The sequence below is a fragment of the Aotus nancymaae genome, unplaced genomic scaffold (genome assembly GCF_030222135.1).
Source record: "Aotus nancymaae isolate 86718 unplaced genomic scaffold, 86718_ANA_hifiasm-v0.15.2.pri h1tg000011l, whole genome shotgun sequence".
In the NCBI taxonomy this organism is placed as follows: domain Eukaryota; kingdom Metazoa; phylum Chordata; class Mammalia; order Primates; family Aotidae; genus Aotus; species Aotus nancymaae.
Genome location: NW_026988422.1, coordinates 77,205,923 through 77,231,890, shown reverse-complemented (window position 1 = coordinate 77,231,890; position 25,968 = coordinate 77,205,923). Strand labels below are relative to the sequence as shown.

Below are 25,968 nucleotides of genomic sequence, written 5' to 3'. Positions count from 1 at the left end.
AAAACACAGACTTGTATTCTGGGCCTTACTTCTGATTCCATTGCTTTTAAATATTCCTTCTCTTTTACTTCCAATATATACTACTTTTGCTGTATTTTATCAATCTTTGCAAGCCACTTGAAATTCTTTTTGGAATAAAGCCAAATAGAGAACACTTAATACATTAAAAAGCAGTTTATAAAGCACATTCACAAGCAAGTTAATATCCCCATTAGTTAAAAGAGAAACTGAGGCTCAGATCTCAATAGAGAGAGCCTCATAGAAAATAAGTCAGGGCCGCACAGTGGAACTCAGAAGTGCTGGCAATGGAGCCATCTATGGGCAATTGGTTCCCATATTAAAGTCCTCCATCCAGAAATTTTTTTTTTTTTGAGACTGAGTCTTACACTGTTGCCCAGGCTGGAGTGCAGTGGCACGATCTTGGCTCACTGTAACCTCTGCCTCCTGGGTTCAAGTGTTTCTCCTTCCTCGGCCTCCAAGTAACTGGGATTACAGGTGTCCGCCACCACGCATGGCTAATTTTTGTATTTTAGTAGAGATGGGAGTTCACCATGTTGCCCAGGCTGGTCTTGAACTCCTGAGCTCAAGTGATCTACCCACCTCTGCCTCCCAAAGAGCTGGCATTACATGCATGAGCCACCGTGCCCAGCCCTCCATCCAAATTTACACTGCACACCGACAAAGGTCACGCCACAGTGACCTGGTGACCCAGAATGCCTCTGTGTTTAGGGCAGCAGGGGCAGTGGGCTGCAGTCATTGTGGTGGTCAAGATACCAAGAGCCACTGTTTATTCGCTGCCAACTACAGGCCGATCAGACTCATGTAAGATATCATTTTATCCTCAAAAGCAGCCTTGGTGAAAGATTACTAAATTGTACTTTGGAACGTGGACCTGGGATTGGAAGCAGTCCTACCTTGCTGTGTTGTTTTGAGTAAATGAGTAAAAGAGATCAAGTTTTTAGCTCTAAGGGTCATGCTGGGATTAAATTAAGAAAATAAATGTGAGGACCACTTTAAATGGTACCTGACACATAGTAAGCACTCAGCAATATTAGCACAATTATGACTAAGGAAGGGAGGGGTTAAAGTGCTCATGGCAACCCACTGGAGCTCAATAAAGGGTAGCTATAGCTAACATCATCATCATCATCACCATTATTACAATTAATTACCCCTCTGCTTTAGGTGTGGCTCAGAGAGGTTAAGTGACAGGCCTGCGCTGGCCCAGTGCTGAAAGGCAGAGCTGGTGTGTAACCCCTGCACCCCTGACTCTGAGCCTCCCAGTTCCCCCACTGCCCATGCTGGGTCCCTCTCTAGCTAAGGAGAGCCTGCGTTGGCTCAAAGCTCTCTGCCCATTCCCCTGCTGTTGGGCTAGATTCAGAAAGGGGCATCAGAGCCAGGGCCAGGCAGTATGGCAAAGCTGCTGCCTTGAGGAAACTAGAATCCCAGAGTGGGAACCTGGGCCTGGGGCAAGGATGCCAGGCTTCAGATACTGGTGGGTCCCAGGGAGCGAGGCAGGAGCCCAGTGATTCAGAATGAGGTCCAAGGTCAGAGACAGCTCAGTACCTGCCACACTGTTGCACTGGGTTTTCCTGGAGTGACCCTGAGCTGGATCTGCTCTGGTCTCAGGGCTACACAGGCAAAGCTAAGCTATTTGGTGTGGCCTCTGCACTGGGGAGGGGACAAGGGAGAGATCGAGAGCCATCCGTCCAGACACCTACGGTTCTATCAGGCAGTGGTCACCTTTGCTCCTCTTCATAAGATGCCGCTTGAGCAATTGTACTCTGAGGTCCCAACACGTGCCTGTGGGAGAAGTGGGAAGACCCAGACTGTTTGGTGGGGTCACCCCCTTGTCCTCCTGTCCTCTGCCCCACAACATGGGCTGGGAGAGGAGTGATGATGTGCTGTGGGGCTGCCAACACGGCCCCTCCCATGGCTGGGAGGAGCAGGGCATCGTAGAAGGCCTGGCCCTGGGCATCTAGAGACCTGCATTTTGCTCTTGTGCACCATCCGCCTTCTGTCCAACCTCACTCTGTTCCCCACCCCAGGCCTGGGCTTCAATTTTTACCCTCTGTAACATGGGAGAGCTGGACACACTGATCTCCAGAGCCTGTCCAGCATTACACATTCACTTTCTGATTGGCAGAGACTTACGGCAATAAGATGATTCACTGCATTACTGAGACAGTGTTCAAGTTCCCACATTTCTGCCACTTTCCCTTGGTTCATGGAGAATTGCCAGGCCAGCTGTGACCTGCCAGAGATCCCAGCCCCATCTGGCCAGCGGCCCTGGGGCAGCTCCTCTCACTGTGGGCACGTTACAGCTGTTAGCGGGGCATTTGTGGCCGCCATCCAGGGTGAGGCCCCAGGCCTGCCTTTGACCAGCACCTCTGCAGAGCAAAGTCAGGCCCCCTGTGCCTACACAAATAGAAATTAGGAGGCAATTAGTCCCCCTGGGTGTGTGAATTTCCTTTTGAGGTTTTAGAGGCAGATTTTAGCCAAACATAGCGTCACTAACAGTAATAATACTTTCCACTGAGATCCCAGCAGGAGGTCACTGGCAACAGATTTCCAGGAAGCCCGTGTGCCAGGAAGCGAGAGGCATGGGAATGGGCCTGGTGGCACCTGCTTCCCCACCCCCCGCAATGGCCACCTCCTTGGAGCCCCACACTAGGCTGTGAGGTCACCTGTCAGCAGGGACTAGGGTCTGGAATCACACTGATGGCAGGACCTTGTTCTTGCAGGTGGCAGGGGTCTAAGAGAAGAGAGCCAAGAGCCCTGGGGTTGAGCCCCCAGAGTTGTCTTATGACCCCTGATTAGTCAATTCAGCTCTCTGAGCCACATCTGTTTTAAAAAAAAGGCCACAGGCCTGCTCCAGCCACTCCCACCCAGGGCTGCAGCAGAGGTAAAATGAGCAGGCAAGTTAACACATTGTGAAGATTTCAAAGCCCCATGATATATTAACTGTCACCCTGAGTGCTACACAGGAAGTAGGGGAGTTTGAAGAGTGTAGCTTTGGGGTCAGACTGCCTGGGTTCAAATCCTGGCTCCATCACTTACTAGCTGTGCATCCTTGGAGGAGTCACTTACCTACTCTGAGCTTCTGTCTTTTCATCTCTGAAATGAGGATAATATTATAGTACTCACTTCAGAGGGCTACTGGGAGGATTTAGTAGATGAATAAGGTAAAGTGCTGAGGTCAGGGTTGGAGTTTTAGGAAAGAGGAACTGGTGGTTCTGGGCGCTCAGGCTTCAGCAGCTGACCAAGTTCTCCACGTGCAGAAGGTGGGGCAGAGAGACTGGGAGAAGCTAGCGTCAGCCCTCGGGGGAGGAGGAGATGAGACTCACGGGAGAGGAGCACAAGTGACCTAATTGTCACAGTGGGCTGACTGGGGCTTCCCGCAGAAGTAGTTGGGGCCAAACACATTTGTTCCCTTTTGTCTTTAGGATCCAGTGACTCCACTGGGGTCCCAGGACAGCAAGATAGGGATGCAGGACAGCTCGGCCCTGGAGTCAGAGGAGGGCGCACGCCCTGGTTCCCCTCTTCTGACTGTATGGCTGGGCAAGCCCTTAACCTCTCAGAGCTTTGAATCTTCTCATCTGCAAAATGGGAATGAGGAGTCTTGCTTTAGGGGTTATTGTAAAGATTAAATCCAAGAGCACTTGTCTTTAGGAGCCTCCTGGCACAGGAGTTCTTGGATCTGGCTGTTCCTGTCCGTCCTCCCCAAGGAGAGAGCAGGATCTGGCTCCAAACGTCTACTGCCTCCTGCAGGGAGGAGGCTGGACATTCATTGGATTTGGGGGCCTTTCCGTCAGTTCCTCCAGATGACTGAGCTGGCAACGGGCCACAGCCCTTAGCCTGAAATCAATCAGTGGGAGCTTCTTGAAACCCTAGTGCAGTCTGGCTGAGGTTTTTAAGAACTCAGACTTCGGAAGCCAAAGGTTCCGGGTCCGATGCCCAGCTCTGCCCCTTACTGGCTGTGTGACTTTGGGAAGGTGGCTGAAGCTCCCTGAGCCTCAGTGTCCTTCTCTGCAAAGCGGGACGGCAGCCGACCCAGCTTCCCCAATGGGGTGAGAATGGTGGACCCGCGGCGCCCCCTGCCGGTGGGACGTGCGCCGCTGCTGGCGGGGCGGGGCCGGCCCCTTCCCGACCCTCCCCTCACCCGCGCCCGCCCCTCGGCCCCGCAGGATCGTGCAGATGCTGCTGCCCGTGACCAGCCGCACGCGCGTGCGCCGTAGCGGCATCAGCCCGCTGCACCTGGCGGCCGAGCGCAACCACGACGAGGTGCTGGAGGCGCTGCTGGACGCGCGCTTCGACGTGAACACTCCGCTGGCCCCCGAGCGCGCGCGCCTCTACGAGGACCGGCGCAGCTCCGCGCTGTACTTCGCGGTGGTCAACAACAACGTGTACGCCACCGAGCTGCTGCTGGAACACGGCGCCGACCCCAACCGCGACGTCATCAGCCCCCTGCTCGTGGCCATCCGCCACGGCTGCCTGCGCACCATGCAGCTGCTGCTGGACCACGGCGCGAACATCGACGCCTACATCGCCACGCACCCCACCGCCTTCCCCGCCACCATCATGTTCGCCATGAAGTGCCTGTCGCTGCTCAAGTTCCTCATGGACCTGGGCTGCGACGGCGAGCCCTGCTTCTCGTGCCTCTACGGGAACGGCCCGCACCCGCCGGCCCCACAGCCCTCCAGCAGGTTCAACGACGGGCCCGCGGCCGACAAGGAGCCTGGCGTGGTGCAGGTGGGCGGCGGCGGGGCCGGGTGGTTCGGGATCCTTGGGAGCCGCGTGGACTCCTTCCGCGGGAGTGTGGACAGCTTTGGGGGCAGCAGAGCAACCTGCGTCCTGGGTACCCTGGGTTAGTGGTTAGGGCGCTTTGGAGGGAGCGTAGTCGACTAGGAGTTAGCACTCTTTGGAGGCAGCGGAACCGGTCGCTAGCTCACTTTAGAGGCCGCAGAACTTGGTGGTGCATTGGAACAATCCTTATTGTGGTCCACTGCTTTGGGGAATTTCAGGAACCGATAGTGGAGCGGAGAACTCTGCAGAACTAAGGGGCTGCACCTGGAATGCGATGTGAAATAAAAATGATCCGGAAAGGGATGTCAAGAGCAGGCGGGTGTAGGGTCGGGTCAGAAGCAGAAAGCCAGCGAACCCGAGGCAGGACATGTCCATGTGGTTGGTTAAAAAGGACTTAAAAGGAAGTTAGACACACTCATCTCCTGGAGATAATTACTATAATGGTTAATGGCGATCATTCATGGGCTGCCTACTGTGTGCAAAGTTTATGTTCATATACCTAATTCTCACGTTTAAAAAAATTCCCCTTGGAGTTTGTTTCATATACCTATTTCATAGACAGGAAAATTGAGGCTCAGAGGTGATGTGACCTGAAGTTGACCATCTTCCACTTTGGGCAGCAGAAGCCTGTGTTGGGGGACATTGTTCAGGGGACAGTGTCTATGCTGGGTGTGTGCTTGAACACATCCCCTGTGCTTCCTGGCCTCAGGCTGCTGCAAGTGGGGTGAACTCACGTCTTGGTCCTGGCGTGTTCTCTTTCAGTTCTGTGAGTTCGTGTCTGCCCCAGAGGTGAGCCGCTGGGCGGGGCCCATCATCGATGTCCTCCTGGACTACGTGGGCAACGTGCAGCTTTGCTCGAGGCTGAAGGAGCACATTGACAGCTTCGAGGACTGGGCCGTCATCAAGGAGAAGGCAGGTAGGGACTTGCTGCTGCTGCCGAGGCTGGCAGATCTCCCTGCCTGACTGAGGCCCAGGCCTCAGGGAATGCGACCGTTCCTAACCCTGGGAGCATCTGCTCCATGCCAGGCTCTGTGCTGCATGTCACACACCATGTGTCTGTAACTCCTTGGATGAAACGTGAGGAATCTGCCCCTCAGAGAGTTGTGCCACCTGGGCCAAAGTCATAGCTGGTTAGTGGCAGAATTGGGATTCAAACCCAGGTTTGACCAACCCCAGAGTCTCTCCACTACATCTTCCCATGATTTTTAAACAGCTATAGCTTCCCTGAGGGGTATCGGGACCTTCAGAGTAGGTTGTGAACGATTTGGGGCCACCAAGAGGCATTGTGGCAGGGGAGAGGAGAGAAGGTGGTCCAGGGTGTCTCAAACTAAAGTGCACACCAAGCACCTGGGTGTCTTGTTAAAAATGCAGCTTCTGATTCTGCAGGTCTGGGGTGGGGCCAGGGAATCTGCATTTCATCAGGCTCCCAGATGACATCAAAGTTACTGGTGCACAGAACACCCTGGTGTGGGAGACAGGCCCCTGAACCCTGGACCCAGCCTTGCCAGGGCCTTGCTGAGTGACTGTGGGCAGGGCCTCTCACCACCTGAACAGAGGCACCTGGGCCAACCCCTTTCACCTCTACCCACGTGAACTGTGCCAGGCACAGTGAAGTGGGATTCGGCCACTGTCCCTCTGATGAGTGCAGAGTAGATGGGATCGCCTGGCTAAGTCAGGCTGAGGAAGCCAGAGTCCCTCTTAGGCCTTATGGAGCTCACCTGGGCAAACAGGATACTGCAGGTGACAGAAACGGGCATGCATGCAGCGGCATCCCAGCTACCCCGGGGCTTTCTCTGGCTCTGAGGGCACAGTCCTGCTCTGGCCAAGTGTTTGTCAAAGGAGTAGTACAGAGGCTGGCCTGCAGCAGGCCATTGTCATTCCACCATCACTGCTTCTGTCCCCAGGTGAGACTGTGCAGCCTCGGAGTCCCACCCCGTGCCCCAACTCTGACTCACCATGTTCCTCCTTGATCCCCACACCCCTGTGAACCCAAACATACTGTGGGATGTTTCATTGGCACAGGTGCTTGGAAAGCACTTGAATTGAAGCCTTTGATAAAGTTTCTGGGGCAGTGATGGCAGGGAGGCATCACCTTGCCTGTTCGCTTGGGGCTCGACTCTAGACGCACAGTAAACTTACTTCAAGGAACTAATGAATAATTGGTTGCTACACCATGATCCTTGGCCACTAGAGGGTGGAGCAGTCTAAGTCTAGATAACAGTCCCACCCATTCTGTCAGCTTCTCCTGCTTTCCTTAGAGAAGGATGATTCCCCCACAACTCAACCATGCCCCTGGGAAAACCCCGCAGAGATCTTAGTGTGCAGTACACATTTCTTAGCCAGTAACAATAATCGTTTTTAAACAGTACCTATTTGGGTTACTTTAAAGCCCACTTTCCACCTGCAAGACAGTCCCCACGAGTTTGTTTGTTTAATGCTGTGACATCCACATCGTTATTCTGGGAAGAAGCACCCAGAGCCCATGGATTGGCCTGCCCAGCCCTCGTGGCTCTGCGTCTGCTCACCAGCGGCCTGTGCTGAGCTTCCTGGAGGGAAGGTTATATCTCAGTTCGTTACCTAATGGTTTCCCCATCTCTTTTCTGGACTATTAAAAATGTGTCCTAACTGGCCTCAATGCCTATAATTAATTATTTCAATTCAGCCATTAACTGAATATATATCCAAGACCTTCTATGTATAGGTAACCATATTATTTTTTATCCAGACCACAGCATTTAAGAGATAGAAAGAAGAACTAACCAGACAGGATGCCTGGACAACAGGAATGATGCTTCCCTGTTCTTTGGGGTACTCAGATTTTTAGTAGAAAAATCTGAGCTCAGAAGGCAGTGAACTCAGAGGGCGGCTCAGAGGGCAGTGGAGGTGTCAGAAACACGGTGACGGGTGTGTGGATGCATCGCTAGGCAACGCTCCAGCCGCCTGGCCCTCTGCCCTCGCTCCACATCCCACCTGCCCCTCCAGCCCCAGGCTTGCCTAACTTCCTGTCCTTGCCACTTGCTGTTTTCCCTGCTTAGAATGCCCTTGTCTCCCTTCCTTACCTGGAGATTCCTGCCCACCCCTCAGGACCCCACTCAGAGGGCACCGTCTCTTGTGAAAGTCTCCCCCAGAGCCTCTGGGCAGGCACCTCTGCATATCTGGCCCAAGCACAGAGCCAGGTGCAGCAAGGGGGCTCAGCATGTGCTTGGTGAATGAATGAATGAATGAATGAATGAATGGCATTCTGTGATTCAGCAGACCCTTTCTCTGTGTCTGACCCTTTGCTCAGGATGGAAATAAATTACCCCATTACTAGATGCATTCATCCCTGCTCTTACCTCTACCCACTCCCCAGCTGAGAAAACTCCCCACCTGGGGGAGGCAGCCAGGTGGGATTCTGGGGCCGGAGGGGAGCTGCCAGTCTCTGCCCTCTTACCCTGGTCTCTCAGCACCACCGGGAGCTCGGAGTTGAATTCCACGTGTGGGGGCACTTAAGAGGTCAAATCCTCAGACCCCATTGCTAAGGCCGTATTTGGGGCCCAGGTTGTCTGTGAAGAGGAAGGGTTCAAGAGGCGGGAGACACCATTCTGTAGTCCCAGGAGGGATCCCGGGCAAGGGTCAGAACCTCTCTAAGCCTCGATTTCCTCACCTGTGAAATGGGTGTGATAACCACTCTGTCCACTGCTTGGGCTGTGCAGATCAATGAGGGGTGAACAGTGGGAAGGTGCCTTGCTGGGTCTCTTTACTTAGCAGGGACTGGGGTGCAGGAACCCCCTATCTTCGCCAGCCCCATCAGCTAGGTGCCTCCCCTAGGCTGGGGTCACAGATGCAAATCCTTTGCTGATTGCAAACTACAAATCAGCCTCTCTCTTTCCCTTCTTTTTCCAGAACCTCCAAGACCTCTGGCTCACCTTTGCCGGCTGCGGGTTCGAAAGGCCATTGGGAAATACCGTATAAAACTACTAGACACCTTGCCGCTCCCAGGCAGGCTGATTAGATACCTGAAATATGAGAACACCCAGTAACTGGGGCCACAGGGAGAGAGGAGTAGCCCCTCAGACTCTTCTCACTAAGTCTCAGGACATCGGTGTCCCCAACTCCAAGGGGACCTGGTGACAGACGAGGCTGCAGGCTGCCTCCCTCTCAGCCTGGATAGCTGCCAGGATCTCACTGGGTCTCAGGGCCAGAGCTTTGGCCAGAGCAGAGAACTGAATGTGTCAAGGAGGAGAAGAATCATTTGTTTACAAACTGATGAGCAGATCCCAGAACTTCTCTGCCTTCGGGAATGGCAGAAACCTCCATTCCTGGGCCAGGGCAGAGCTTGAGGTGGTCTAGGGAAGGTGGGCTCAGAGCCTTCCCTGTGCCCCTCCACTTGCTCTGGAAAACTCTCCACTTGACTTCAGGGCTTTCTCCCCAAAGACTAAGATGAAGACGTGGCCCAGAGCCGGGGGAGGGGGGCCCTGAGTCTTGGAGGGCTTTGTTAAGTATTAATACAATAAATGCTACACATGTGACGCCTGCCCAGCAAAGTCCCTCTCACCAGACCCCCAGGGCCTGAGGTCCTCAGCCTTGCTCGTGGCAGTAGTGGGAATGGGGCAGGGGTGGGGATGGGGCACAAGGACCCCTGAATGTGTCACCTTTGTTTGGGTTCCTGAAAGACCCAAGAGGCTGTATCCTTCCCTCCCCAGCCAAGATCCGATGATGGCCCAATGGGTTTTCCTCTCCTGGTTCAATCACCATGGAAAGAGGAGCTCTGTCACAGTCTCGGGGCCCACATGCCTCTCGACACCTGCGGTTGCCACACACATGTTTCCTGGCACTCTGTTTTCACACCGTGCTCAACTCTGTTTTGCTGGTTGTTGAGAAACTAGGGGAAAAAAATTAAATACTGGGCACTGTGAGCAGTGGCACTAGAGTGATGGCCATGGTCAGCCCTTGCAAAGGCACCAAGCCTGAGAGCACATATGGAGCCCTGGCTCCCGCGCACCTCCCTCTGTCCTCGTGGCCCTGTGGGGTGGGCAGAGCAGGAGCTGTCATCCTGTTTTCAGGTGGTGCAGGGCAGAGCCAAGGCTCGCCACCATGTGGCACTCTCTGCGGGTCTCTCCAGGTTCCAAGCGCTGAGATGTAGCATGCCCTGTTTCCATGGAAGCTGCAGTAACTCATCAGTGCTCCCTTTACAAGTGTGAGTGAAGCCACTGAGTCCAGGCTGCTCTGCAGCAACACCAGAGCAGGCCACCTGGCCGAGAGCCTGTACCAGGCCAGCCACAGGCTCTAGTAGAGTCTGAAGCAAGGCCAAAGGTAGTTCCTGGCCTTTGTAAGCAGTAGATTGGTGGAGGGGAGCACTGGCTCCAGGCTCAGCTCTGCCACTGGCTTGCACCTCTGAGGCCTGAGTTTCCTCATCTGTGTGGTGAGACATGGTGGCCCCTGGTGGCCTTGCTGGCTCTGACACACTGGGTTTCTTTTCTTTTCTTCTCTTTTTGCTTTTTTAAGACAGAGTCTCACTTTCTTGCCCAGGCTGATGTGCAGTGGTGTGATCTCAGCTCACTATAACCTCTGCCTCCTGGGCACAGGTGATCCTCCCACCTCAGCCTCCCAAGTAGCTGGGACTGTAGGGGCATGCCACCATGCCTGGCTAAAGACACACTGGGCTTCTATGGAATCAGTAACTCCCAGAGAAAAAGCAGCACTTGCTGGCCACAGGTCAAAGGTCAATCAGGTCATGCCTGCTCCTTCATAGTACAAATGAGAAACTGGCCCAGAGAGGGGAAGGGACTTGCCTGGGCACACACAGCAAGTCCCTGGGGTTCCAGCTTAACAGTGCTTGGCCACGGTCCCATGCGGCCTTGCTGTACACCAGGCAGAACCTGCAGGGACCCTAAAGAAGCCCCAGAGGAAACCTGCATCCTCCCCCACTGGGGTACTCAACCCCGAGAGCCGGGGTTAGGTTGCCAGGTAGGTGTCAGCTCACGGGGGAGACTCTGATGGAAGGACGCCTTTGCTGACTCAGAAGCCAAAGGGAGGGCATTTGCATCTCGGGTGGCTGCTGGTCAGAGTGACCTGAGGGGTGGCAGGTGGTGGCGGGATGAGGCATGCAGGGCCAGTGTGTGAGTTGTTTGGGGCATGTGTGGACCAGGATGGGTAGTGTGCAAACTCTTAACCTACAGCATCTCATGGGCCACATTATGTCCTAGAGAGTCCTAAGGCAGCAGCCACAAATCTCCCAACCCAGAGACCCAGGTACTGGGCAGGGCAGTGTGCCGGTCTGTGGGAGGTGCCACCCTGGAGGAGGTGAGGCTGAAGTGCTGAGTGGGAGGTGTGGGGAGGGGCTTGGCCACTGTATTCTCTGTACTCGACATTTGCAGGGTGTGGGACCTCCTGGTCTGAGATGCACCAGTGCTACATTTAGGTTCTTAGAATATTAATGTACGTGTGTCCATGCAGGTTAGTCAGAGCGCTGCTCAGAGCCCCTCCCTGCAAGTACCATGCCCAGCCTTGGCCTCCTTATGTCTCTGCCCCCACCTCCCCACAACCCAGCAGCTAAGGGGTTCATTCCTGGCCTGGGCCTGCTCCAGTGGGCTGGTTCCAGTTGGCCAAGGCTTACATTGTGCCATTCATGATGTATTTTGACCATCACTCCTGTCTGGAGCATTTTACAGCCACCTCCCTCTGCAGAAGCGGGCCCCTCCCGCAATACCCAGCCCCAAAAGGTTTGCAGCCTCAGGGACGTCTGGCAGCATCGGAGAACACTTAGAGCCCTGAGAGTCCGGCAGAGATTCCGCTTCATGAGCCTGAGCCTGCTTGACCCAGCGGTGGGCATCGGGGGTTGTGAAGGGGTGGGGGGCACGGGACTGGCTCCGGGTTTTACTTTGAACCAGTGCCGTCCACTCTGCGGTTAGGACAGTATGTGCTGTTGTTACTGCAGCAGGATTTAAAACTTACTTTCAATACCAAAGCTTTCCTAGATGCGTGCTTTCCCCCCAGCTCGCTTCCACGTGGGGGCATCATGTTGCCAGGGCTTCCATCAGGTCATGTCTTAGTACAGGTCTCTGCTTCCCAACTTTTGAATGAATGGATCTGCAGGTGCCCCCGGGGCTGTGAGCAGGAACAAGCCAGTCTTATCAGAGAGCCCAGGCAGCACCCTGAGAGAACGTGCCCCGCAGCTCGGCTCCTCCGCTAGCGGGTATGGTTGGTTGGATGGTCCAGGCACATCATCCCCCGGGCAGCACAGCCCATAAACGGTATTAAAATGTCGGCGTGGCAGGACCTACAGACACCACCAGACAACTACGAGAGGTGACTTGTGGTTGGTGACGCTTTGAGCATCTGGGTGACAGTGGGCCAGGGCACTCACATTGGCCTCACAACAACCTGTGCAGCAGGTCTATTATCAATCACATACTCCAGATGAGGAAATTTCAGCATAGAGAGGTTAAGTAACTTGCGCAAGATTGCACAGCTGGTAGATGGCATGCCAGGATACAGGCATTTAAACCCCTGCTATGCAGTTTGTAGGGAGCTGAGGCTCATCGACATGGATCCAGGGGGCCTGTGTGATGCTGCACAGAGGGCAGAGGAGGTTCCCCCACCCCCAGCCCCTTTCTGCTCTTTAAGACCAGAGCAGTCTGAGGCTGAGGGTCCAGGTTGAGGATCGTCCCCATCCCATAGGCCAGATAATGACTCTGAATAGCTCTGCCCAGGGTTGTGCCTGTTTCTGTGACCTTGAAGTCTTCAGAGGCCACTGGACAGAAACTACTGGCTGGTTTCCCGGTGAGGGGGCGGCCTTCCAGGGACTCCCACTCCAGGGAATCCCGGAGTAAAGCAAGACAAGTAGGAGGGGCCTTGGTGACCTCCAATCTTGCAGCCTGTATCAGTGAGGAAGAATCAGGGGCCATGTCCAGGCTCCAAAGGAGGGAGCCTGCAAGCAGCTGGTACTTGCCTGGGGTGCAGAGGAGGGAGGTACACCTGTTCCCTATTCCCAGTCCAGTCCTCCATTGTACAGGTGAGGAGACTGAGGCACAGAGGAAGGATGAATGTGTCCAATATCGTGCTGCTGATGAGAGCACCATAGTCCCAGCCAGGACTGGCCCCCTGCACCCTTCTAGTTGTGAAACTGTTCTCATAAAATAAGCAGCTGGGCACGCCGGCACGCCCACCCTCTATCAGCCACAGAGCCCTGTCCACAGCAGCAGAGCAAACCTGGGCCTGTGTGCAGGTGGAGGCCCCTCAGGTGACCTTGCTAGTAGGACACTAACGGGGCAAAATCCAGGGCCACTTCCTGCCACCGGTGCTGCCCTCTGCACTGTCACAGGCAGAGGCCTCATCGTTGCATTGATGGGGCACCTGGTGTGTGCCAGGCCCGGGGAGAGACCCATCCTCAGGTAACCTGGAATCTGGATTAGCTAGAGAGGATCCCTTTGGATGTGCTGGAGGGAACGAGGTTCAGAGGAGTTCGCTATTATTTTTTAAATTGACTTATTTTGCCCGTGGACACAGACTCCAAGACTGTGTGTACAAGAGGAACAATTTGGTCAAACTACCTGTTTTGCCCACAAGGGACCAAACTCCTATTTGGCCTGATTTTCCCTCTCACCAGAGTTGGGCCCAACCACCTGGGCACAGAGGTTGCCCTGAGGCAGTACACAGAGCAGAAGGCACCGCAGAGAGACCCATTTTCATCTTGTCATCCTGCAGGGGGGGTGAGGAGACCCCCCAGAGGAAGGGTGGGGCCCCACAGCACACAGCAGAGCTGGGACTGCAGCCCCACCTCCCCTGGTTCCAGCGCCTGTTCTCCGGAGCATGTTGGACCCGGGGGCGTCCTTCCCTGGTGGCTCCTCTCCTCCCCTCCTCACCCTCCTTCCTTTGAACCAAGCTTTTGGCCCCAGCACCCATTCCCAGATATTTCAGAGGCTTCAGCCAGTCCTGGCCTCCCTGGAACCAGCCACTGCTGCCAGATCCCTCAGCCTAGGGGTCATTCAACTTCCTGACACCCACGATGTGGAAACTCCAAAAGAAATGTCTTTATTCTTTCAACTTTCTCAATATTTACAAAGAACAAGAAGAACAACAACTGAGATTGGCTCACACAGTGGGTGGCAGGTGAACAGATGTGTAACTCTGGCTTCTGGGGTGGCGGGAACCAAGGGCACCATCCCCCCACCCATGGTCAGCACAGGGACAGCGGGACGAGCTGCTGGGCCCTGGCCTGATTGGGGAGGGGCCAACCAGGCCCAGCCCCACAGCTTCCAAGGCTGCAAGGCAGAAAGGTGACTGCCTGAGGAGCCCCACCCCAATCCTCCCACACACACACAAAAGGAAGAGGCCACACCGGTGGCCCAGCTACCTCCTCACAGGAGAGTGCCTTGGGGACCTCCACACTCCTGCAGGCCAGAGGTGGGGGCTGAGGCCCTCTCAGCCCGTCTAGAGGTAGCCAAAGACGTTGAAGATGGGTGGGGGCACGGCTGGCTTGGTGGGGATGGGTTTCAGCACCATAGGCCTGCACACCTTCTGCCCCAGGCCGTCCGCATCCTTGCAGAGGTGCGCCAGCTCCCCGGGAAAGGCCGGGCTCTTCCTCCACAGGCCCAGGCTGGGGACAGGACTCTGAGGCAGGGCCCCCAGAGGGCCCGGGTAGATGGGCTGTCCATGGTACTGGAAGGGGCAGCAGCTCCAGGCATTGACGCGGCCCACCAGGGAGACCTCCGGCATCTTGAGTGACTCCTTTTCAGCCAGGGCGCTTGGAGACATGGGCCCTGAGGCAGTCTCAGGCCCCAGGGGCTCCAAACCCTTGCAATTTTTCTTACCCTCATAGGGAGGTCCCTCCCTGGGGCCCAGTCCCCCCTCCAACCCCACATGGTAGCTGTGGGTGGGCCTCGGCTCTTCCCAGAAGGAGGCAGGCAGCTGTCTTTTCCTCATGGGCACCTGGCCAGGCCGGGCAGCTTCTGGATGCTGCCCCTGGGGGAGCTGCTCCTTAGCAAGACATTCCTCCCTGCAGGGGTTCCTCAGCACCTTCTCCTTGCAGCCCCCACCCCCGCCGGGGCTGGAATCAGGGCCCAAATCAAGGAGCAGCCTCCCTGGCCGGTTCTCAGGCCCCCTTTTCAGGTAGGACTCTGCGGCCCTGCCCGGAAGGCCCCGAGGGAGCCGGGAATACTTCTGGGAGAAGCGTTTGAGCTGCTTCTGCAGGTACTTGCGATGGTCCACGGAGCGTCGGCAGGGTGCAGACTTGTCCAGGGCTGCCTTGATGTCGCTGGACGCCAGGTTCACGAAGTTCAGCAGCATCTTCACATCACTGTCAGATGCCATCACCAGGGGGCCACCGCACGAAGCTTTCCATGAAGAGGGTGGGCTCTGCTGGTGGCTGGCAGCTCCGGGGAAGGACACCGAACTGACCTGGGGGACATAACAGGCCATCGGAGTCTCTCCAAGCAACCACACCCAGCCCTCCCAAAAGACCACAGCACCTGCCTGCAAATGGTGTCCCCATCCCAGCACCCCTCAGCCCTAAACAGCGTCCTGGGTAGAGGGATGCGGGTGCAAGTGGCTGAGTGCTATCTGCACACCTGGGATGCCACGGGCACTAGCACAGCCCCATCCAGCCTGCTTGGGTCTGGTGCCCTCCTATTGCAGCCAAGGCTCAGAAAGGTCAAGCAACTCGCCCAAGGTGACCCAGCTATAGGTGGCATTGCTGGGGCTGGCACACAAGTCCCTGCACTCCCAGCCTGCCCTGTCTCCCACACACCATGCTGCCAAGGTGTGCAACTTGCCACCTTAGTGAGGTGTTTATTCTCTGAGCTGAGGCGACTGCTCCACTTTAAAGCAAAGCCAAGCCCCCTTCCTCCCTGGTGATAGCCTCCCCCTCCCACCACTCCCGCCCCCAGCCCGAGGAGCACAGCCCCCCTCCTCAGTCCCCACGCTCCACCCCCAGCTCTCACGCAGGACCAGGCAGGACCCCTGTCTGGCACTTAATCGAGACCTGCCTTGCGGGCTGATCTCAGGCTGTGGGCAGTAGGGACTCCCCCGAAGAAGCATCTGCAGCAATTTCATGCCTCCGCCGCCGCCACCCACGCACCTCGCCCCTCCCCCCGGCCCCAGCCTGCCCCACACCCGCCACCCAGTCGGGCTAGAGCCGCCGGGCCTCCACACTGACCGAAGGTGCCGGCCGGGGCCCGACCAACGTGGCCCGGCAGGTTCCCCGCTGCAGACCTGGGACAGGCCCCGGCACAGCCGGCTGAGCTCCGTCCGGCTGGAAGCAGTTGTGCAGCCCTTGAGTGGGCTGAATGGAGGACAACTCCCCGGAGCTGGGGGGCCCCTCAGGCCAATCAGGAGCGCCTCTCCAGATACAAAGCATCCCAATCAGGCGGCGGCGCCCCGTTCCCACATTCTTTGCCGTCACAAATTGTCACCATGGGGACCATCACAAAAAAGACAGCTCCCAAATGCAATCATTTCCCGGTAAATTTCTACCCTTCAGCCCCACTCTCCTCAGACTCCACGCCCCGCCTCCCCTTGACCTCAGTTCCCTAGTTTCTTAAGGGGGTGGGGTGTGTGTGTGTGTTTAAAATGTCCAGGATGGAGAAGGGGTTGGGCCTGGTGGAGACGGGCTTGCAAACCTCCCCCAAAGACTCCAGGCCTACAGCTGCCATGCTCCAGTGCAGACAGACAATCGGACGGGGTAAGCCGGGGCGGGCTGCTTTTCCCGCTGTCCTTGAGTGTTGAGTGGCTCTCTCGCTCTCACTCTTCTCTCTGTCTCTGCGTCTCTCTCTCTCTCTCTCTCTCTCTCCCTCTGCCACCCCCACTACCCTGTCTGTCAGGATCCCCCAGGGATCCGGCATGGAGGACCTTCGAGGTCGGGAGGTGCGCTGATGCCTGTCGGAAAAGGTGGCCGAGGAAGGACTCTCTAACGAGGTGCTGGGATATCCATGGGAAGGGAGCTGGAGCTCTCAGGAATCTTGTCTTTATGTTTGCTTCCTCAATTGAGCTGCACAAAGCCTGAATTGCCCATTCAGCGCAGCCGGACAAAAGGTTGGCGTTGCACGGTCCCCTTGCATTTGTAGTCAAACAGTTAGGGACTTAAATCGAGTCGTCATGATGGAGAAAGAGGTGGACAAAGCCCATAGAATTGCCATCAGCAAACATTTTCCTGTGTCATATTAGCCAGTTTCCATGGCTCCCCCTGGCCTGTGGACAATGGCACAAGTTTGCACACTTGGCTACTGTCACCGTGCCAACGCCGGCTGGGCTGCAAGCAGGGCTGCTCTGAGCGAGCAAGGGAGCCCAGCGTCGGCGCTGGCCCTGCCCACTAACTGGCCAGAGGGAAGGTGAGGCTGAAGGCGAGGGTGGCTGCCTGGGAAATGCTAATGGTCGCGCCTCCGTGCCAGCCAGCTCATGGGCCCCTCTCACGCCTCATCATCTTCTTGCCCAGGCTCAGCCTCCTCTTCTCCCCTCCTCCTCTCCCTCCCCTTCCTTTCCTCTTCCCCTTCTACCGCCTTCTCCTCCTGTCTCCCTCATCAGCCAGATGGCTGGTGGTCTATGTGCCAACCAACACCTCCGTACTACAACCTAAGATGCCAAGGACTCCTCTCTGGAGTCTCCCTGCCCAGACTGGGGGCACTGGCAGGGCAGGGCCAGGTCTTCCAACCAGGAGTGATGGCCCCACTCCTTCTCACTGGCCAATAGACAGCTGCTGTGGCCTGACTCCAAGCCATCCCCCCTTCCCCAATCTGAGGGTCCCTACAGGCAAAATGAAGAGTTTGGAGGAGATGGCCCAGTACTGACAAGCTATAACTCAATTTAGGGCCTGAAAGCCAGCACTGTATTCTTCTTGCCCCTACCCTGCTGCGGGGTCGGGGAAGTGTGGACCGAGATGGAGGTGCTGCTGGACTGGAGATCCTAGATTGTCGGCCACTGCGTGCCCTGGGGAGTTGCTCCTATCTGCAGCAGCCTTTGCATGGGTGAGAGCCAAGCCTTCCTCATTTTGAGAGCCAGAGATGTGAGGGTTCTGTGTTACTGTAGCACGTCCCGGCCCACCCTGACTGGGACAGGCCGGAAACATCCTTTCTGCTCCAAAACGCCTGGCACACATGGCTGGAGAGAGCGCCCCGAGGGCCCGTGGCCATCAGAGCCAGTCCCCTGCTGCCTACGGCATGAGGCCGGTGTGCACAGCCAGGAGTTCCAACCTCTCTGGCAGCCAGCACCTGACCAAGTAACTGCCTGCTTCTCTGTGCTCTGCCCTTTCCACCCGGGCTTCTGCACTCTGTGTGGGCTGCATCCTTCCCGTCTCTGGAAGATCTCCTCTCTTTTAAGGGCATCAAGCTCTTTTAGAGCCACTCAGCTCGGCTGCCAACTTCCTCAAGATCCCACGGCACCTGCAGCCCTGCCCGCCCGTTCTGCACTGCCCGCCCGTGAAGCTATCTCTCCTTTCTTAGCCAGTAGTGAGCCTCCCCACCAAACCCGTGGACTCCATGGGAGGTGAGTTGATGTCTTATAAAACGCTTTCCATAGCTCTTAACGCAGACTGTTCTTCCACCAAACACTTTTTGAGGAAAGAGAGAAGGAAAAAAGGAAGAAAAGAGGTAGGAGAGAAAGGAAGGGGAGAGAAAAGTGGAAGAAAATGGATTCTTTGTGGACACCCAGCACGTTCCAAGAGCCACAAGAGCCGTATTCGACAACCACACGAAGACCTCAGGGGGCCGCTCTGTGAGGGTGGTGGTGCGTTTGCTGACAAATGAAGTCAGTGAGGTTGAGTTGCTTTCCCAAGACCACGCAGCATTAACCAGCAGAGTTTGAACTTGAAGCCAGGCCCATCTGTGTGCAAAGGCTGAGTTGGATCTGCCTCGCCACACGGCCTCCTGGAGCACCAGACCCTGCCTAAGCGCTGCCGGCCAAGAAGACCAGATTTTCTCCACGAGTCCTGTGTTCCACTCTTCTAGCCCAACGTTGGAACTTCCTGGCTGAGGAATACGGGGAGCTGCAGCTTTGGGAAGTCAGGATCGGGGAGAGGAGGCAGCTGTGGCTTGAGGCCAGGCCTCTGGATACCTCTGACCCACACAAGGGAAGGCTCCTCCGTGTTTTTCTGACTGGCCATTGGGCAGGTGGAAAGACAGCAGTAATCACGCGAGTCATGAGACTCTCGCAGTGTTCACTCGTTATCCGCCTGCGTCTGGGCGGGGAGGGGATTATTTCCCATTTACAGTTGGTGACACCCCCACAGAAGCCTCAAATGTGGTTCTTGGGCCCAACTCAGCCAATCCTGTCCTCTCAGCAATTCTTCAAGGCCCAGCTCAAACATCCCCTCTTCCAGGATGCCTTCCACCAACTTCCACCTTTGTTAATAACACCCTCTCCCATCCCTGTGTGCCTGGAGCCAAAGATGAAGTTTAACCTCCCAAACGCAGAAGGCCCTTTGTAATCTGATCCCTACTACAGCCTGGCACAGAGTAGCTTCTTACTAAATGTTTATGAATTAAATATTTTGCTCATTCCACTGAACAGGACTTTTCCTGTGGACGGTAAACAGCTGCTGCCTGTCTTTTTTTTTTTTTTTGTCTGTTTATTGTTTGCCCCACCCAGGTGAGCTCCAGGAGGGAAGGGAGCTCGTCCACAGGTTTCTCTCTTTATCTCCGGCTCACTGCAACCTCTGCCTCCCAGGTTCAAGTGATTCTTCTGCCTCAGACTCCCGAGTAGCTGAGATTACAGACACATGCCACCACGCCCCGGCTAATTTTTGTATTTTTAGTAGAGATGGGGTTTCATCATATTGACCAGGCTGGTCTCAAACTCCTGACCACAGGTGATCCACCTGCCTCAGCTTCCCAAAGTGCTGGGATTACAGCTGTGAGCCCAGCCTAAAAAAACTTCTCTTATGATCCTAGGACAGTCATCAAATGAAAGGAGTCCCTGGAGAAACTATCACCCGCCCCCAGAGGAGTTAACCTGACTGCCCAAGTTCACCCGTCAGCAGCCTAGCGTGTCACCTTGTGAGTTAAAATGCATTTGAATGTATTTGTTTGTTGGTACATGTTTGGTAATGTTTTAAATTGCCAAAAATACCTGTTAAAGGAGATTTTTCATTTTCACACCTCTACAGGAAATTCAGTTCCAAAAGATGGGCCGACTTCTCATTTTAGAGATGACAACAAAAGGCCCAGAGAGGGACAGTGATTCACCCAAGGTGGCAGAGCCGTCAGGAAGAGCACCCGGGAGGGAGCCCGGTCTGCCGACCCCACCGTGTTCATTCTCACACCTGATCATACGAGTGTGAATTTCTAGTTGATGGAAGCACGTGATATATATTGGCCTTCATTCTTCCCAGGTGCCATGATTACCGTCTTTAATGGATGAGGAAATTGAGGCACGAATGGGCTTGGAAACTTGCCGAAGTTCCCACCAGCAGTAAATGACAACGCTTTTACAGGGGTGGGGGTGATCCTAAGATGCTGCTCCCACCGACACCTGTGAACCAATGCGAGGGCCCATCTCCCACCCAGGGCCCATGCTAGCCTGGAGCTGCAGACTCTCCCCAGCCACCCCTGCCCGGGAGAGGTTGGCCCGGCAGACCACGCCAGCTCGGGAAACATACAAAGACCACGCAGAGGACAGAGCAGGCTGGCAGTGCCTCTGTGGACGTGCGACGCAGACATCACAAGATGATTTATGTAACTTCTTACATAATGACAGTATTTCTATCAAAGACCAGCCCAAGGCAGGTGTCAGCCGTAATCAGAGTGGACGTGCTTCTTGCTTCCTGGGAACAGGAGGCCTCGGGTCAAAGCAAACCCCTTTGGCTGCCAGGCTAAGGGCTTCCTGACCTGCTGAACTTGCCTGCTGTGGCTGTGTCCTCAGAGGAGGCAGAGACCTGGTAATGCCCCAGAGGAGTCACAGCCCAAATTAGCCAGCCCCATCACCCCGGCTGCAGCCCACCTCCAGTGACAGAGACCACTGTCAGTGTGATCAAATACCACACTGGAAGAGGTTTCAACCACATTATTGTACCATTAGAGGAAGACTGGCTTTGGAGATGAGATCTTTGAACTCAGCCCCTACCTGGCTGCGTGATCTTGAGGTAGTCACTCACCCTCTCTGGGCCTCAGTTTCCTGGTTGAATTACATCATCAATTCTTGACCTCCATGCTGAACACATGGTGCTAGCATGCCACAAGTCGGTGCTACTTATATGTGGCAAAGGATTTGCTTTTTCCTAATATAAATCAGCGCGATTCAACCTCATCAAATCAGGTAAGACCATGTGCACTCCCCCGTGGATTCTTGAAAAGGATATGAATGAGTGGGGTGGGAGCTGGTGAGTCTGAGGACTCAAGCCCCAAGAAAAGAGGACAGCCCAGCCCATCTTCACCATGTGGAGTCAAGAGGGGTGGGGTTCAGGCAAAGAGTTCTATGTTGAATAACAGTGGTGCACGCAGACCTCTGTGTCTTGTTCCTGATTTTAGGGGAAAAGCTTTCGGTCTTTCACCATGGGATGTGATGTAGCTGTGGGAATTTTGTAGATCCTCTTTATCAAGTTGAGGATACTTTCTTCTATTCCTAATTTTCTGGCAGTTCTTGTCATGAATGGATGTTAAATCTTGTCAAATGAATTTTCTGCATCAATTTATATGATCATGTGGTTTTTCTTTAGCCTGTTTACAATTTTTATTTTGCTAAGATATAACATCATAACATTTACTATTTTAGCCTGGCTTTCTTTTCCTTCCTTCCTTCTTTCCTTCCTTCCTTCCTTCCCTCCTTCCTTCCTTCCTTCCATTCTTTCTGTTTCTTTCTTTTTTTTTTGAGACAAGGTCTCGCTCTGTCACTGCAGTACAGTAGCACAATTATGGCATCCTGCAGTGTCCTGACCTCCCGGACTCAAGCAATCCTCCCACCTCAGCCTCCCAAGTAGCTGGGACAACAGTTTCATGCCAACACACCCAGCTAATTTTTTAAAATTTTTTGTAGAAAGGAGATCTTAGTATTTTTCCCAGGCTGGTCTTGAACTCCTGAGCTCCAGCTATCCTCCTGTCTTGGCCTCCCAAAGTGCTGGGATTATAGGCATGAGCCACCACACCTGGCTGCATTTTATTTCTGATATAGTAATCTATAGTTTATTTCTTTTTGTCAGTCTTGCTAGAAGCTTGTTAATTTCATTGATCTCTTTAAAGAACCAGCTGTTTTTTTTATTTTTATTTTTATTTTTCTGTTTTCAGTGTCATGGACTTCTGCTTTTATTATTTCTTTTTCTTACTTTGGGCTTATTTCACTTTTCTTTTCCCGTGGGGATGACTTTGATCATCCATTGAGAGCTTCCTTGTTTTCTAATGTAGGCCTCTTAGTGCTATAAAATTTCCTCTCTGCACTGCTTTGGCTGCGTCTCACAAATTTTGATATGTTGCGCTTGCATTTTTGTTTGGTTCAGCATATTTTCGTTATTTTCTTTGAGATGTCCTCTCTGACAACAAGAAAAACCTATGTGGGTCTTTCTTGGCAACAAGAAGACCTATGTGGGACTTTTCTGGGGAATCGATAATGCTCAACAAGTGGTTCTGAAGCATTTAATGAACACCTACTATGTACAGGACATTGTCTGAGATGCTGGGAATAAAACGAGTACGAAATCCATGCCAACAGTCTTGAAAATAGTTTACTGGCCTCTTATTAAATGCTGAATAATGTTCCAAAAACTTCATGTGCATCAACACCATCATAATGAGGTGGATATTGCTATTATGCCGACTCTACACATGAGGACACTGAAGCACAGGTTGACTAAGTGACTTGCCCAAGACCCTACAGCCAAAAGGGGTGAAGCTGGAGTGCAACCCAAGCCAATTACTGTGGTTTTATGATTAATCATCATGATCAGTAAGCTCCGAGCCTCCTATTCCTCACCCTTGAAGTGGAGCTAAGAGTGGTTCCCTGGCAGAGTTACTGATGAGGACTCAGACATCAGCCATGAAAACCAAACGAACACGCCACCTGGTTCATAATCGGTGCCCTTCCCTCACCTCCGCCTCTCCCCTGGGCTAGATATAATGACTACCCAGGTGAAGCCATAAAGAAGGGCTAGTGGGACGAAAGTGACAGGGTAGTGGCGTCTGTGCCCTGCGGGACGTCCTAAATGGACCACCGCCCCACATTCGCACCTCCAATCTGCACACTCCACCACCCCCACATGTCCATCACCTTGACTGTGTCTTCCAGCACTGATAGGCCTCGTCACTCACCCAGGCACCGACCAGGAATGAAAAGTCTGTTTGATCTCAACCGTCACCTCTGGTTTGATTGGCGATGGCTGGCAGGTGCCCTGTGGAGAGATTCCGAGGGCTCAGCAGATAGAACACTCTGATCAACTAGTGATGTCTACCCTGACGGGGAATGGAGATGAAACCGGCTGTGTGCCAAGTGTCCCTGGATCCAGTTCAGAAATATAGAGTGGAAAGCCAGGGATGTCAGTACTTGGTGTTCCGGTGATCCAACTCTACAATTTTAATCAAGGGATTGGAGCCCCTTGAGAAAAGCGGTGACTTATTCAAGCACATATTCCCATGACCAAGATTCAAGTTTCCCACCTCCCAGGCCAGAATTCATCAGGTCAGTTCAATAGACATTTGTTACTAAGTTTCAACTCCAAGCCAGGCACTGACTTAGATATCACTGACATAATAGATATCTTACACATCTCATAGTGTTTATTCTCACAACAACCTTCTGTGATAGATCCTAGTATCATTCCCATCTGGCAGATGAGGAAACTGGGAATCAGGTAGGCTAAAGAACTTAACAGCTAGTGAGAGGCAGAGCCAAAATTCAAATCCTTACTTCCTGACTCTGAACCTGGGATCTTTCTAACATGCTGCTTTGTTTCAAGAGTAAGAGGCAGCAGTGATGGCAACAGCCATAGCTTGAGTCAAGGCACCTAGACGGAGAGTGTTAGGCATTTCGGAGAGCAGAGACAGTGAGAAGTTCAGTCCAGTGGGGAGGAGAGGTCGCTGCAGGGAGTGAGGTGAGATAAGGTTAGGTAGAAAGGTTGAATCTCTCATGCATTTTTTGCATGGAGTAGGCATGTAATACATGCTTAATGACTGAATGAATGAATGAATGAACAAACCAGAACATGGAGTAAAATGGTTGGTTGGCTCCTGAACCATTTGGGAGCTCCAACAGCCAGTCATAAAACAATCTGTAAACAGCAAGTGCATCCTCAGTGCCTGACTCCCACCCCTCTGGTCACACTGTCCCTCAGATATGTTGCATAAACAGCATACCCTCATCGTCAGAGAAGATCCCTTGCCTCCTGGGATGGAGGTTTCCAAAGGAAAGGTGATGGGACAGGGGTCTAACTCCCACTGAATACTGCAATTCCCCAAGAGTTGGATATTTGCCATCTCATTTAATCCCCCCTAAACAAATACATCAATGAGTCAATAAAACCTGAGATGGGTATTGTTCTCCCCATTTGACAGATTCAGAAACCGAGGATCAGGAAGATAGAACTCTCTCCTAGTCACTGAGATAGTTGGCAGAGGAGCTGGGGTTTGGGCTCAGCCTGTGTATACAGTGCCCTTAGGGGAAGGTGGGGTCGGGGGTGGGCATTGTGCCCTCTTGCCTTACAGATTCCCAGCCCCCACCCCTGCCACCTGGAGTACCTGTCCTACTTGAGTAATAGAAGTCTCTTCATCGGCACCTATCATTTAGCTCCTGGCATCTGATCACAGCTGTCTGTAACCCAAATCTAGCCCATAACACACTTTTTCAAAATTCTCTGAATATGCCGTCATTCCTCAGGAAAGCGGCATTTGCATCATCGGCCAAAGGGCCATCCTCGCCTGCCTCGGCATTCCGTTCCCATGCTCCCTGACTCAGTCCTGGTGGGGCGTGCTGGGACCATGAAGAGTTACTGCCACGAGTACTGCTGCCCCCTTACCTCCACCGAGGTGAGCTCTCCTAGACCAACATTGGCCCCTTGGATGGCATTCCAGTGCCTGGCACATGGTAAACCCCTTGGAACATGTTTGTCACCCACAGACCTTAGGAGTCAGACAATTGCATTTTGCTCCTGCCTCCCTCATCTGGGCAGTGATTTCGTCCGTGTGGGCCTCATACTTCTCATCTGATAAGCTTGGTGGAAACAGTGCCCAACTCCCTGGCTGGGGTCCCTTCCCAACAGGCTAAAGGATGAATTGGGGTTGTTTTAGCTCTGCTGGTCTGGGGTGGAGGGGAGACTAGGAGGAAGAGTGTAAGGCAGGAGAATCGGGTCTGGAGGCGGGGACCCTAGGGAGATTCACACTGACTTCCTAGAACTGAATCAAAAGGAAAACCCCATCTTTCCACACCCAAGTAACAAGGATCAGAGGCTGCTCCCTTAAACCCTACCCCTTTTCCCACTATGTTGCAGATGAAAAATGTTAATCACCTCTGATCGGTCACCTCCTGCCACCAATCAGACTGGTCATTTATATAGGGTGTAACTCTATATAATCAATGGGAAGCCTCCAGAGGGCACTTAAACCGTGAAAGATTTGCAGCAGTGCTCTGGAGCCACTCGCTCAAGCCTGCTTCTACTCTGTGGAGTGTACTTTCTTTTCAGTAAATCATTGCTTCATTCTGTCATTGCTTTGTTTGTGCATTTTGTCCAATTCTTTGTTCAAAATGCCAAGAATCTGGATGACTCGTAGTCAAGACCCTCCACCGGTAACAAGCATGTAGACAATAGATAAAGGAGAAGACAGGGAAGTGTCAGACTTGGACTTGGGGGCGCAGACCACTCCCAGGGTGAGAACTCTTGCTGATTTTTCAACAGATCTCAGCCAATCCTCCCCAGAGCAAGAAGCGTGGCAGTGGATGTGGGTTCACGTGTGTTCAGTGGAGCTCAGAGTTGGGTCTGTAGCCACATCCCCCGGGTGAGGGTCCCTGGATGAACCCTGACCAGGGCCTAGTCAAGCAAGAGCCTCTTCTCTCCCCCTTCCCTGTTCCATTGCCAGTGATTCCTCTAACCTTATGCACTGGTCGTCCTTCACCAGTCGCATCCTTTCCCTTGCTGTTCCTCAGGCACCAGGCTCACTCCCACCCCAGGGCCTTTGTACTCGCTGTCCCCTCTTCCTGGAATTCTCTTCCCCTAGCTCAGTGGTTGCACAGGTAGGCTCACCACCTGTTTATGTAAATAAAGTTTTATTGGAACAC

General features: G+C 53.8%; 2 protein-coding genes across 3 annotated transcripts in view; one reads left to right on the top strand and one right to left on the bottom strand.

Moving 5' to 3' along the window:
* The window catches only part of ASB2 (ankyrin repeat and SOCS box containing 2), a 44,667-nt gene extending 35,350 nt beyond the window's left edge, over nucleotides 1-9,317 (top strand). For both annotated transcript variants that reach the window (XM_012453170.2, XM_012453171.3), the window contains exons 8-10: nucleotides 4,188-4,752; nucleotides 5,569-5,722; nucleotides 8,692-9,317. In XM_012453170.2, the coding sequence (XP_012308593.2) occupies nucleotides 4,188-4,752; nucleotides 5,569-5,722; nucleotides 8,692-8,828 (856 nt within the window). In that variant the 3' untranslated portion in view covers nucleotides 8,829-9,317. The remainder of the gene's footprint in view (nucleotides 1-4,187; nucleotides 4,753-5,568; nucleotides 5,723-8,691) is intronic.
* Nucleotides 9,318-13,798: 4,481 nt separating this feature from the next.
* On the bottom strand, nucleotides 13,799-18,104 carry FAM181A (family with sequence similarity 181 member A). The gene is made up of 2 exons (XM_064374503.1): nucleotides 17,991-18,104; nucleotides 13,799-15,186 (listed from the first exon to the last, which is right to left on the bottom strand). The coding sequence occupies exons 1-2, from the start codon at nucleotides 18,102-18,104 to the stop codon at nucleotides 14,221-14,223; spliced, it is 1,080 nt and encodes a 359-aa protein (XP_064230573.1). The 3' UTR covers nucleotides 13,799-14,220.
* Between the last annotated feature and the right edge of the window lie 7,864 nt (nucleotides 18,105-25,968).